Consider the following 15888-nt stretch of genomic DNA (forward strand, 5'->3'; position numbering starts at 1 on the left):
TACATAGAGGTTTTTGTTTCATGTCTCTACGACATTCCTACTGGAAGTTACAGGCAGTTTTGTCTGTGTTTTCTTCCTAGGGGGCGCTAGAGCGCAATTTTGAGTTTTGGGGTTTTGGTTTTTTGATTAGATCGCAGTTTTCGCCAGTCCTGATGTGTGTGTCCAATTTGGTGAGTTTTGAAGCATGTTAAGGGGGTCAAATAAAACGCTAGAAATACAATAGGGTCCTCTGTCCAAAAGGGACTCGGTCCCTAATAAAAACTAGAACAGCCAAATAGCTAAAACTAGTATGTATATATCTAAAAAAAATGAATAAAAATTAAAGCTGCAAGCAGCGATGGACGGGACCGACTTTGAGGGCTCATAAAATCCAAACCGTAGCAGTAATTAAAACTCTTTCATCAACTTTTAATCAGAAGGGTTCAATCTCTCTCCTGTGCTAATTTGAAGCCGACACGACAAACGCGCTCAGAGGAGATAATGTTTGAAAAAAGGTGACTGTTTTACAAACTTTTGTTTTGAAGGGGGAATTGCAAACTTCCTGTTGATTTTTGCTGAGGGTTGTCAGTGTATGAAATCTAGGTCTAAGTGAGACCTACATAGAGGTTTTTGTTTCATGTCTCTACGACATTCCTACTGGGAGTTAGCGGCAGTTTTGTCTGTGTTTTCTTCCGAGGGGGCGCTAGAGCGCAATTTTGAGTTTTGGGGTTTTGGTTTTTTGATTAGATCGCAATTTTCGGCAGTCCTGAAGTGTGTGTCCAATTTGGTGAGTTTTGAAGCATGTTAAGGGGGTCAAATTACAGCTCAAAGAGGCGGCGGAATAATAATAAAAAGGTCCTGTGCGGACCCTAATAAAACGCTAGGAATACAATAGGGTCCTCTGTCCCAAAGGGACTCGGTCCCTAATAAAAACTAGAACAGCCAAATAGCTAAAACTAGTATGTATATATCTAAAAAAAAAATAGGCTTTTTAAAAAAAGAAGGGGTTTAAGCCTTTTTTAAAAGCATCCACAGTCTGTGGTACCCTCAGGTGGTCAGGGAGAGCGTTCCACAGACTGGGAGCGGCGGAGCAGAAAGCCCGGTAAAGAAATGGCGATGGATACTGAACTTTGTGCTTGGCAGAGGTAATAAAGTCGAGTAAAAGTGGCCATGAAACAAAGAAATGGCGATCAGTTCATGAACTTTGTGCTCGGCAGAGGTATTTAGTCTTTATTTAATGGGCGAGTCCAGGATCTCCTCGTACTCCTCCCGGTGGCGCCGCCCGGCGCCGCGTGAGGGAAGCAGCTTGGTGGCGACCAACCAGCCCACGCTCAGCATCACCATGGCGTTCCCCACCACCTCGGTGGCGGTGGGCGCCAAGGGCAGCAAGGCCAGGTGCAGCGTCGTGGCCAGCGGCACCTCCACGCTTTGGCAGGCGGACACCAGCGCCGGGTGGAGGCGGGCCAGGCCGTGTGTCACCCCCAGGAAGGCGGCGGCCGAGCAGGCCACCAAGCCCAGGATCAGGCCCCAGGCTTGGACTCCCTGGGGCCAAGACCAGCCCTCCTGGAGCAGAACCAGCGCCAGCGGGGCCAGCAGGCAGCCAGTCCAGCTCACCGTGAACAGAGCCGTGGCCACGCCCACTCGCTCCTTCAGGGAGCGGTACCCAACCAGGGCCAGGGCCATCCACAGCCCGGCGAGGGCGGCCAGCGACCACCCGAAGGCCCCCCTCCAGAACACCACTGGGTCAGTCGGGGAGTCGTAGTTGCTCTCATCCGCAGCCGGAAGTAGCAGAACCCCCAAGCCGCACAGTCCCGCCCCTAAGGTGATGCCGTCCGCCAGGCCCAGACGCTCCTCCAGCAGCAGGAAGGCGAGGGCGGCCGACAGCGCCGTGGTCGCCAGGCGCCAGGTGGTGGTGGCGGTGTACGGGTTGGCGAAGGTCAGCGAGGAGTAGGCGCAGCAGAGCGAGAGGGAGTAGGCCACGCCGTAACCCAGCAGACGCAGACGGTAGCCTTCCGGTCCGAAGGGGTTCTCCCCCCGGTGGAGCGGCACCACCACGGCCAGCAGCTGCACCACGCAGCGCGCCAAGAGAAGGAAGATGGCGCCCAAGCCCAGCCGCTCCGACGCCACACGAGTCAGAATAATCACGCAGCCGTTAGCCAGCGCCGCCCCCAGAACTCCGACCCAGGTGAGCCGGGACGCGGACACGGACGCCTCCCCAAAACTGGCCAGCTGCTCCCCGACTCCTTTCCCGGAGGCCTTCGCCACCTTGGCTGCGGCTTCGCCGCCGCAGTCCGCCTGGGGTCTCGGGGCGGCGCCCTTCTCCTTGTCCCTGGACCCGAACAGACTCAGGGGCCACGGCTTGGCCTCCGTCAGCGGCTTCCGGTCCGAGGTCTCCTCCAGGAAGGAGCCGAAGTCCTCGAAAGACGGGGCGTCGTCGTAGCCTTCGTCCCCGGGCTGGGGGAAGTGGGTGTGGCCTCCAGGCTGCGGGGAGTAGGGGGCGTGTGTGGCGTACTTGGCGGTGACCGTGTGAGGGTGGATCTTCACGCGCTTCTTAGCGGCGGCCAGGAGGTGGGACGACTCCATCACGGACCGAACCTGCCGGAGGAACAAGAGCGTTCTTCATCAGTTTGGGCGTAATAAAATGTCTGCAGTTGTGTTGATGACCACTAGATGGAGCTCACCTACCAACAACGTGCTGCTCCTTCATGCTTTTATTCCTCAATAGTTCATTCAGAAACAATACATTTTTATTATTAAAAAATGATAAATAATGATAATAAAAAATATAAATAACTACTATAAAGGTTTGTCTTTTTTCCTGACAGTTTTAAAAACAAAAAGTACAGAATGTTTTCTTTTTTTGATAATTAAATATTCCTGATTATCTTGGTTGTATATATATGATGCATAAAAGTCCAAATATTTTTACACAATTAAGTCCAATTCAATTAATTTTTAAAATGCATTTTAATAAATAATTTTTTAATTTTTATTTTATTCATTTATTTACAAGGAATTAAAATAGAATATTATCATTATTAAAAATATAAATAATTCCTATAACGATTGTCTTTTTCCTGACAGTTTTAAAAACAAAAAGTACAGAATGTTTAAAAATTGGACTTTTCTTTTTTTTAAATAATTAAATATTCCTGATTATCTTGGTTGTTGTATATGATGTTCAAAAGTCCAAATATTTTTCCAAAATTAAGTCCAATACAATTAATTTTTAAAATGCATTTTAATAAACACGTTTTTAATCCTTATTTTATTTGTTTATTTACAATGAATTAAAATAGAATATCATCGTTATTAAAAATATAAATAATTCCTACAACGATTGTCTTTTTCCTGACAGTTTTAAAAACAAAAAGTACAGAATGTTTAAAAATTTGACTTTTCTTTTTTTTTTTGATAATTAAATATTCCTTGGTTCTATATATATAATGTTCAAAAGTCCAAATATTTTTCCAATACAATTAATTTTTAAAATGCATTTTAATAAACACGTTTTTAATCCCATTTTTATTTATTTATTTACAAGGAATTAAAATAGAATATTATCATTATTAAAAATATAAATAATTCCTATCTCGGTTGTCTTTTTCCTGACAGTTTTAAAAACAAAAAGTACAGAATTTTTAAAAATTGGACTTTTCTTTTTTTTTTGATAAATAAATATTCCTGATTATCTTGGTTGTATATACAGTATATGATGTACAAAAGTCCAAATATTTTTCCAAAATGAAGTCCAATACAATTAATTTTTAAAATGCATTTTAATAAACACGCTTTTAATCCTTATTTTATTTGTTTATTTAAAATGAATTGAAATAGAATATTATCATTATTAAAAATATAAATAATTCCTATCTCAGTTGTCTTTTTCCTGACAGTTTTAAAAACAAAAAGTACAGAATGTTTAGAGATTGGACTTTTCTTTTCTTTTTTTGATAATTAAATATTCCTGATTATCTTGGATGCATAAAAGTCATAATATTTTTCCACAATTAAGTCCAATTCAATTAATTTTTAAAATGCATTTTAATAAACACGTTTTTAATCCCATTTTTATTTGTTTATTTACAATGAATTAAAATAGAATATCATCATTATTAAAAATATAAATAATTCCTACAACGATTGTCTTTTTCCTGACAGTTTTAAAAACAAAAAGTACAGAATGTTTAAAAATTTGACTTTTCTTTTTTTTTTTTATAATTAAATATTCCTTGGTTCTATATATATAATGTTCAAAAGTCCAAATATTTTTCCAATACAATTAATTTTTAAAATGCATTTTAATAAACACGTTTTTAATCCCATTTTTATTTATTTATTTACAAGGAATTAAAATAGAATATTATCATTATTAAAAATATAAATAATTCCCATAACAATTGTCTTTTTCCTGACAGTTTTAAAAACAAAAAGTACAGAATGTTTAAAAATTGGACTTTTCTTTTTTTTTTGGATAATTAAATATTCCTGATTATCTTGGTTCTATATATATAATGTTCAAAAGTCCAAATATTTTTCCAAAATTAAGTCCAATACAATTGATTTTTAAAATGCATTTTAATAAACACGTTTTTAATCCTTATTTTATTTGTTTATTTACAATGAATTAAAATAGAATATTATCATTATTAAAAATATAAATAACTCCTATCTCGGTTGTCTTTTTCCTGACCGTTTTAAAAACAAAAAGTACAGAATGTTTAGAGATTGGACTTTTCTTTTCTTTTTTTGATAATTAAATATTCCTGATTATCTTGTTTGTATATATATGATGTACAAAAGTCCAAATATTTTTTCACATTTAAGTCCGATACAATTAATTTTTAAAATGCATTTTAATTAATACGTTTTTAATTTTTATTTTATTTATTTATTTACAAGGAATTAAAATAGTATATTATCATTATTAAAAATATAATTACTATGACGATTGTCTTTTTCCTGACAGTATTAAAAACAAAAAGTACAGAATGTTTAGAGAATGGACTTTTTTTTATAATTAAATATTCCTGATTATCTTGGTTCTATATACAGTAAATATTATGTTCATAAGTCTAAATATTTTTTTCACAATTAAGTCCAATACGATACATTTTTAAAATGTATTTTAATAAATACGTAATTGATTTATCTTTTTTTATTTTATTTTTTTACAATGAATTGATATACAATATTATATTTAATAAAATAATAAATTGCTACGATAAAAGTATTCATATATTAAAAAAAACTCCAAATAAAAATCTGAGTAAGTTACCAAAATACAGAAAATATCTCTTTATGTACTACAGTAATGTTAATCATACATAAGGAAATATTACATAAATTATTTTTAAATCTAAATAAGTTACTAAAATAGAATAAGAATAATTAAAAATATAAATGATTACTATAACGATTGTCTTTTTCTTGACAGTTTTAAAAACAAAAAGTACAGAATGTTTATATATATATATATATATATATATATATATATATATATATATATATATATAGACATTTCTTTTCTTTTTTGATAATTAAATATTCCTGATTATCTTGGTTCTATATACAGCAAATATGATGCACTAACTACTACAGTAATGTTAATCATACATAAGGAAATATTATATATAATATTTTTAAATCTAAATAAGTTACTAAAATAAAATAAACGTACTTAGATAGATAATTTAGAAAAAAGTAATTCATGATAATTTAAAATATAAATAATTCCCATAACGATTGTCTTTTTCCTGACAGTTTTAAAAACAAAAAGTACAGAATGTTTAGAGATTGGACTTTTTTTGGGGGGATAATTAAATATTTCTGATTATTTTGGTTCTATATATATGATGTACAAAAGTCCAAATATTTTTGTTCACAATTAAGTCCAATACATTACATTTTTAAAATGTATTTTAATGAATACATTTTTTAATATTATTTAAAATGTTTTTACAATGAATTAAAATACAATATTATATTTAATAAAATAATACATTGCTATGATAAATTTATTCATACATTAAAAAAAAAAACTCTGAATAAAAATCTGAATAAGTTACCAAAATACAGAAAATGTCTCTTTATGTTCTACAGTAATGTTAATCATACATAATGAAATATTACATAAAATATTTCAAAATCTAAATAAGTTACTAAAATAGAATAAAACTTCTTAGTGCTGCAGTCATTTGAATAATACATGAAGAAATATTGGATAATTAAAAAAAAGTAATTCATGATAATTCAAAAGATAAATAATTACTATAACGATTGTCTTTTTCTTGACAGTTTTAAGAACAAAAAGTACAGAATGTTTAGAGATTGGACCTTTTTTTTTTTTGGACGATTAAATATTCCTGATTATCTTGGTTCTATATATATGATGTACAAAAGTCATAATATTTTTTTTTACAATTAAGTCCTATACAATTAATAATTAAAATGCATTTTTATGAATACGTTTTTAAACCTTATTTTATTTTTTATTTTTTTTACAATGACTTAAAATAGAATATTATAATTAATATAGTAATAAATTGCTATGATAAATGTATTCATACATTTAAAAAAAATCATAATAAAAGTCTGGGTAAGTTGACAAAATACAGAAAATGTCTCTTTATGTACTACAGTTATGTTAATCATACATAAGGAAATATTACGTAATATATTTTAAAATCTAAATAAGTTAATAAAATAGAATAAAAAATACTTGGATAGTGCTAGTGATTTTATTAATACATAAAGAAATATTGGATAATTAAAACAATTTTTTATTTTAAATACGTTAAGTAAAAAAAAAAAAAAAATTCTCATCAAGTACCACCGTAATTTAAATTATACAAAATAAATTATCAATACAAAAGCATCAAAATAAAATAAAAATACATGTGATCACTTAGAAAATAAAAACAACTTTACATTTGAAAACAACAGACTATTTGTTATTTTTTTAGTGTGCCATATAAAAGATGACATACTTTTGCAAAAATATTTCCCTTCATTTTTTTGTGCCTGTTTGACAGAATGTTTGTGAAGTGAAGTGAAGTGAAGTGAAGTGAAGTGAATTACATTTATATAGCGCTTTTTCTCAAGTGACTCAAAGCGCTTTACATTGTGAAACCCAATATCTAAGTTACATTTAAACCAGTGTGGGTGGCACTGGCAGCAGGTGGGTAAAGTGTCTTGCCCAAGGACACAACGGCAGTGACTAGGATGGCGGAAGCGGGGATCGAACCTGCAACCCTCAAGTTGCTGGCACGGCCACTCTACCAACCGAGCTATACCGTCCTGTATATGTTTGATCTTCTAATGTTGACATTTGAAAATATTCAACTCTTCACTGCCTTCTTTTATTGTGCTGCAATAACACTCCTTCAAATCATCTACTAGTGATATGTATTTTATTTATTTACACACATAGTGCAGCCGGTTAAAGGATGTATATTCTGCATGTGTACACACATAGTGCAGCAGGTTAAAGGATGTATATTCTGCATGTACACACATAGTGCAGCAGGTTAAAGGATGTATATTCTGCATGTACACACATAGTGCAGCAGGTTAAAGGATGTATATTCTGCATGTACACACATAGTGCAGCAGGTTAAAGGATGTATATTCTGCATGTACACACATAGTGCAGCAGGTTAAAGGATGTATATTCTGCATGTACACACATAGTGCAGCAGGTTAAAGGATGTATATTCTGCATGTACACACATAGTGCAGCAGGTTAAAGGATGTATATTCTGCATGTACACACATAGTGCAGCAGGTTAAAGGATGTATATTCTGCATGTACACACATAGTGCAGCAGGTTAAAGGATGTATATTCTGCATGTACACACATAGTGCAGCAGGTTAAAGGATGTATATTCTGCATGTACACACATAGTGCAGCAGGTTAAAGGATGTATATTCTGCATGTACACACATAGTGCAGCAGGTTAAAGGATGTATATTCTGCATGTGTACACATAGTGCAGCAGGTTAAAGGATGTATATTCTGCATGTACACACATAGTGCAGCAGGTTAAAGGATGTATATTCTGCATGTACACACATAGTGCAGCAGGTTAAAGGATGTATATTCTGCATGTACACACATAGTGCAGCAGGTTAAAGGATGTATATTCTGCATGTGTACACATAGTGCAGCAGGTTAAAGGATGTATATTCTGTATGTACACACATAGTGCAGCAGGTTAAAGGATGTATATTCTGCATGTACACACATAGTGCAGCAGGTTAAAGGATGTATATTCTGCATGTACACACATAGTGCAGCAGGTTAAAGGATGTATATTCTGCATGTACACACATAGTGCAGCAGGTTAAAGGATGTATATTCTGCATGTGTACACATAGTGCAGCAGGTTAAAGGATGTATATTCTGCATGTACACACATAGTGCAGCAGGTTAAAGGATGTATATTCTGCATGTACACACATAGTGCAGCAGGTTAAAGGATGTATATTCTGCATGTACACACATAGTGCAGCAGGTTAAAGGATGTATATTCTGCATGTGTACACATAGTGCAGCAGGTTAAAGGATGTATATTCTGTATGTACACACATAGTGCAGCAGGTTAAAGGATGTATATTCTGCATGTACACACATAGTGCAGCAGGTTAAAGGATGTATATTCTGCATGTACACACATAGTGCAGCAGGTTAAAGGATGTATATTCTGCATGTACACACATAGTGCAGCAGGTTAAAGGATGTATATTCTGCATGTACACACATAGTGCAGCAGGTTAAAGGATGTATATTCTGCATGTACACACATAGTGCAGCAGGTTAAAGGATGTATATTCTGCATGTACACACATAGTGCAGCAGGTTAAAGGATGTATATTCTGCATGTACACACATAGTGCAGCAGGTTAAAGGATGTATATTCTGCATGTACACACATAGTGCAGCAGGTTAAAGGATGTATATTCTGCATGTACACACATAGTGCAGCAGGTTAAAGGATGTATATTCTGCATGTACACACATAGTGCAGCAGGTTAAAGGATGTATATTCTGCATGTACACACATAGTGCAGCAGGTTAAAGGATGTATATTCTGCATGTGTACACATAGTGCAGCAGGTTAAAGGATGTATATTCTGCATGTACACACATAGTGCAGCAGGTTAAAGGATGTATATTCTGCATGTACACACATAGTGCAGCAGGTTAAAGGATGTATATTCTGCATGTGTACACACATAGTGCAGCAGGTTAAAGGATCTATATTCTGCATGTACACACATAGTGCAGCAGGTTAAAGGATGTATATTCTGCATGTACACACATAGTGCAGCAGGTTAAAGGATGTATATTCTGCATGTACACACATAGTGCAGCAGGTTAAAGGATGTATATTCTGCATGTACACACATAGTGCAGCAGGTTAAAGGATGTATATTCTGCATGTACACACATAGTGCAGCAGGTTAAAGGATGTATATTCTGCATGTACACACATAGTGCAGCAGGTTAAAGGATGTATATTCTGCATGTACACACATAGTGCAGCAGGTTAAAGGATGTATATTCTGCATGTACACACATAGTGCAGCAGGTTAAAGGATGTATATTCTGCATGTACACACATAGTGCAGCAGGTTAAAGGATGTATATTCTGCATGTACACACATAGTGCAGCAGGTTAAAGGATGTATATTCTGCATGTACACACATAGTGCAGCAGGTTAAAGGATGTATATTCTGCATGTACACACATAGTGCAGCAGGTTAAAGGATGTATATTCTGCATGTACACACATAGTGCAGCAGGTTAAAGGATGTATATTCTGCATGTACACACATAGTGCAGCAGGTTAAAGGATGTATATTCTGCATGTACACACATAGTGCAGCAGGTTAAAGGATGTATATTCTGCATGTACACACATAGTGCAGCAGGTTAAAGGATGTATATTCTGCATGTACACACATAGTGCAGCAGGTTAAAGGATGTATATTCTGCATGTACACACATAGTGCAGCAGGTTAAAGGATGTATATTCTGCATGTACACACATAGTGCAGCAGGTTAAAGGATGTATATTCTGCATGTACACACATAGTGCAGCAGGTTAAAGGATGTATATTCTGCATGTACACACATAGTGCAGCAGGTTAAAGGATGTATATTCTGCATGTGTACACATAGTGCAGCAGGTTAAAGGATGTATATTCTGCATGTACACACATAGTGCAGCAGGTTAAAGGATGTATATTCTGCATGTACACACATAGTGCAGCAGGTTAAAGGATGTATATTCTGCATGTACACACATAGTGCAGCAGGTTAAAGGATGTATATTCTGCATGTGTACACATAGTGCAGCAGGTTAAAGGATGTATATTCTGTATGTACACACATAGTGCAGCAGGTTAAAGGATGTATATTCTGCATGTACACACATAGTGCAGCAGGTTAAAGGATGTATATTCTGCATGTACACACATAGTGCAGCAGGTTAAAGGATGTATATTCTGCATGTACACACATAGTGCAGCAGGTTAAAGGATGTATATTCTGCATGTGTACACACATAGTGCAGCAGGTTAAAGGATCTATATTCTGCATGTACACACATAGTGCAGCAGGTTAAAGGATGTATATTCTGCATGTACACACATAGTGCAGCAGGTTAAAGGATGTATATTCTGCATGTACACACATAGTGCAGCAGGTTAAAGGATGTATATTCTGCATGTACACACATAGTGCAGCAGGTTAAAGGATGTATACTCTGCATGTGTACACATAGTGCAGCAGGTTAAAGGATGTATATTCTGCATGTACACACATAGTGCAGCAGGTTAAAGGATGTATATTCTGCATGTACACACATAGTGCAGCAGGTTAAAGGATGTATATTCTGCATGTGTACACACATAGTGCAGCAGGTTAAAGGATCTATATTCTGCATGTACACACATAGTGCAGCAGGTTAAAGGATGTATATTCTGCATGTACACACATAGTGCAGCAGGTTAAAGGATGTATATTCTGCATGTACACACATAGTGCAGCAGGTTAAAGGATGTATATTCTGCATGTACACACATAGTGCAGCAGGTTAAAGGATGTATATTCTGCATGTACACACATAGTGCAGCAGGTTAAAGGATGTATACTCTGCATGTGTACACATAGTGCAGCAGGTTAAAGGATGTATATTCTGCATGTACACACATAGTGCAGCAGGTTAAAGGATGTATATTCTGCATGTACACACATAGTGCAGCAGGTTAAAGGATGTATATTCTGCATGTGTACACACATAGTGCAGCAGGTTAAAGGATCTATATTCTGCATGTACACACATAGTGCAGCAGGTTAAAGGATGTATATTCTGCATGTACACACATAGTGCAGCAGGTTAAAGGATGTATATTCTGCATGTACACACATAGTGCAGCAGGTTAAAGGATGTATATTCTGCATGTACACACATAGTGCAGCAGGTTAAAGGATGTATATTCTGCATGTACACACATAGTGCAGCAGGTTAAAGGATGTATACTCTGCATGTGTACACATAGTGCAGCAGGTTAAAGGATGTATATTCTGCATGTACACACATAGTGCAGCAGGTTAAAGGATGTATATTCTGCATGTACACACATAGTGCAGCAGGTTAAAGGATGTATATTCTGCATGTACACACATAGTGCAGCAGGTTAAAGGATGTATATTCTGCATGTGTACACATAGTGCAGCAGGTTAAAGTGCATATAAGGACGGGAGATGTTTAGCATTGTGCAAGCTGCTCTGATTTCTATTTAACTCGTTTTCATTGCAGCATGTGCAGTGCGCGCACATGCGTGTGTGTGTGTGTGTGTGTGTGTGTGTGTGTGTGTGTGTGTGTGTGTGTGTGTGTGGTTATGTAAATGTGCGTCTGTCTGTTTGGGGGTATATTGTCAAGGTTATGTGGGTGCATCCTTCTAACGACGTGATGATGACCATGTACTGTACTGTATGTACATCACATGTACTGTACTGTATGTATATGGAAATGAAATATGATATAATAATAATAATAATAAATATGAATGCATGCAAGCAAAAAGATGTCCCGTGCAAACATTGCTGATTATTAGTATTGATGAGAATAATTCTTCTTACCTGCAAACATGAAATCACTGATTCATTCATTCATTCATTCACTCAACATGGCCGCTCCATCCTCGCCTCCCTTGGTGTCCATCCTCCCCGTCCGTGGCCATGCGGCAGCTGCGACGTCAGAAGGTGGTGCAGGTGCAGCAGACTGGAGAGCTCATTGCTCACTGCTGTTCTTCCATCGCTGTCTGCTGAGGAGGAGGAGGAGGAGGAGGAGGAGGCTCCGCCCCTTTCAGGGAGGGGGAGGGGCTGAGACGAGTATGGACAACCCGGTTTCAAAGTTGGTAGCAAACATGGCGCCCGGTGGTCACGTGAGGGGGTTTTGATCCATCCATCCATCCATTTTCTACCGCTTGTCCCTTTCGGGGTCGCGGGGGGGTCTGGAGCCTATCTCAGCTGCATTCGGGCGGAAGGCGGGGTACACCCTGGACAAGTCGCCACCTCATCGCAGGGCCAACACAGATAGACAACATTCACACTCACATTCATTCCATCCATCCATTTTCTACCGCTTGTCCCTTACGGGGTCGCAGGGGGTCTGGAGCCTATCTCAGCTGCATTCAGGCGGAAGGCGGGGTACACCCTGGACAAGTCGCCACCTCATCGCAGGGCCAACACAGATAGACAGACAACATTCACACTAACATTTCATCCATCCATCCATTTTCTACCGCTTGTCCCTTTCGAGGTCGCGGGGGGTGCTGGAGCCTATCTCAGCTGCATTCGGGCGGAAGGCGGGGTACACCCTGGACAAGTCGCCACCTCATCATCAATTGTTTAAAGAGACTGTCCGGCCAGACTGCATCTGATTGGTCAAAAGCTCCTCACGTGACGTCAGGACGCCATGTTTGCTACCAACTCTGAAACAAGCTTGGCCAGACTGTCTCTAGTCAGGCTCTGAGGCATAGAGAGACAATATATATGTCCAATCTAAGTATTTTATACTTTCTACACACTATTTTATACTTTGTACACACTAGTAGTACACACTATTTTATACTTTGTACACACTAATAATACACACTATTTTATACTTTGTACACACTAATAATACACACTATTTTATACTTTCTACACACTAGTAGAACGCACTATTTTATACTTTGTACACACTAATAATACACACTATTTTATACTTTCTACACACTAGTAGTACGCACTATTTTATACTTTCTACACACTAATAATACACACTACTTTATACTTTTTACATACTAGTAGTACCCACTATTTTATACTTTTTACATACTAGTAGTACCCACTATTTATACTTTGTACACACTAATAATACACACTATTTTATACTTTCTACACACTAATAATACACACTACTTTATACTTTGTACACACTAATAATACACACTATTTTATACTTTGTACACACTAATAATACACACTATTTTATACTTTTTACATACTAGTAGTACACACTATTTTATACTTTGTACACACTAATAATACACACTATTTTATACTTTGTACACACTAATAATGCACACTATTTTATACTTTGTACACACTAATAATACACACTATTTTATACTTTGTACACACTAGTAGTACGCAATAGTTTATACTTTTTACATACTAATAATACACACTACTTTATACTTTTTACATACTAGTAGTACCCACTATTTTATACTTTTTACATACTAGTAGTACCCACTAATTTATACTTTTTACATACTAGTAGTACCCACTATTTATACTTTGTACACACTAATAATACACACTACTTTATACTTTGTACACACTAATAATACACACTATTGTATATGTTGTACACAAGAATAGTACACACTATTATATAGTTGTACACACTAATAGTACACACTAATTCATAGTTTGTACACACTATTTTATATATTGTACACACTAGTAGTAAGCACTATTTTATACTTTTTACATACTAGTAGTACCCACTAATTTATACTTTGTACACACGAATAATACACACTATTGTAAATGTTGTACACAAGAATAGTACACACTATTATAGAGTTGTGCACACTAATAGTCCACACTATTATAGAGTTGTGCACACTAATAGTACACACTATTTCATAGTTTGTACACACTAATAGTACACACTATTTAAGTTTGTACACACTAATAATACACACTACTTTATACTTTGTACACACACCTCAGACCGACTATCACTATGTGCTAAAGTAGTTGCTAGTTTGACTCCAGCTGTCTTACAAGTGAAGTGAATGATATTTATATAGCACTTTTTCTCTCCCGATAGACTCAAAGCACCAGACACGGTGAAAGCCGTGGTCTACATTTATTCGGGTGAGGGTGGGTCCCAAGTGTCTTGTGCAAGGACACAGCTGGAATCGAACCTGGAACCCTCGAGTGTTTGGCATGGCCGCTCTACCATGGGGGTGGGGGGGGGCAGTCCGGAATCCAACAGGAAGTCGAGGCACACAGCTCGATCACGGGAGACAGGGAAAGCATGTGTACAGAGAACTAAGTTCCAGCACCGGATCTTCTGGTACGCTGGTCTTTATGCCGTCTGATCTCATCAGACCCAGGTGCGCTGATTGCAGATTGTTTGCAGCCGAGCAGGGGCGTGGCCGTGATGCGGGAAGAGCGAGCAGAGGCGTGTATAATTCTATCACTTTATTCCCGTCTATATATTCTAACACTGCCATCATGAGCGGGGCTGCTGCCTCGTTCACGTCAGAGTGCACGCTGCTGATTGCAGAAAGTGAAATGGGGAAAGAAGTCAAAGATTTTGGGTCGCATGAACCAAAAAAAAATCACAGCAATTATCTCCCTCTAGTTCCTCTCCTCCGTGCATCTTCGCCTGCGGCGCTTCAGGGAGGAGGAGCTATCTGCCGTTACCATGGTGACACCGCAGAGGAGACTGCCGGCTATTTAGGGCGCGCTGCTAAAAATCACATTCTGCAGCCACGTTATTCATCCCGGGATGAGATGCTATCAATGGCTGCTGTCAGCTTACCGTAATTCTACTACACAAGGGGCAGCAAAATGTTTTGGAACATGTTGTTAAGGCGGGTCGTTTAGGGCAGTGGTCCCCAACCACCGGGCCGCGCCCCCGGTACCGGTCCGTGGCCCCGGTACCGGTCCGTGGATCGATTGGTACAAGGAAAACAATTTTTTTTTTTTTTTTTTTTTTTTTTTTTGTGTGTGTATTAAATCCACATAAAAAACACAAGATACACTTACAATTAGTGCACCAAGCCAAAAAACCTCCCTCCTCATTCACACAAAAGGGTTGTTTCTTTCTGTTATTAATATTCTGCTTCCTACATTATATATCAATATATATCAATACAGTCTGCAAGGGATACAGTCCGTAAGCACACATGATTGTATTTTTTTATGACAAAAAAAAAAAAAAAAAAAAAATTAAATATATATATATATATATATATATATATATATATATATATATATATATATATATATATATATATATATATATATATATATATGTCTTAATTAGATTATCCAAAAAATAGTGCTCGATACCGTGGTAGAGCGTAATATGTATGTGTGGGGAAAAAATCACAAGACTATTTCATCTCTACAGGCCTGTTTCATGAGGGGTTTCCTCAATCCTCAGGAGATTTTAATGGAAGCATTCACATACCATGGTTTATATAGGGCACAGAGCGGGTGGGTACAGGCAGGCGTGGGGGTGTGGTGATTGACTCATGTGTTACCTAGGAGGTGTTTCCTTCTGTGACGGCATGCTGATACAATTTCGCTCCGCTTGTTGAGGGA

At 37.2% G+C, this 15888-nt stretch overlaps 1 protein-coding gene across 1 annotated transcript; it reads right to left on the bottom strand.

Annotated features, from left to right (window-relative positions):
* Positions 1 to 1097: 1097 nt before the first annotated feature.
* On the bottom strand, positions 1098 to 12314 carry LOC133647127 (solute carrier family 35 member G2-like). Its single transcript, XM_062043253.1, has 2 exons — positions 12133 to 12314; positions 1098 to 2574 (listed from the first exon to the last, which is right to left on the bottom strand). Exons 1-2 carry the CDS (start codon positions 12160 to 12162, stop codon positions 1210 to 1212), a joined length of 1395 nt encoding a protein of 464 aa, XP_061899237.1. The 5' UTR covers positions 12163 to 12314; the 3' UTR covers positions 1098 to 1209.
* Positions 12315 to 15888: the final 3574 nt, after the last annotated feature.

This window comes from Entelurus aequoreus, linkage group LG03 (genome assembly GCF_033978785.1).
Source record: "Entelurus aequoreus isolate RoL-2023_Sb linkage group LG03, RoL_Eaeq_v1.1, whole genome shotgun sequence".
NCBI classification, from domain to species: domain Eukaryota; kingdom Metazoa; phylum Chordata; class Actinopteri; order Syngnathiformes; family Syngnathidae; genus Entelurus; species Entelurus aequoreus.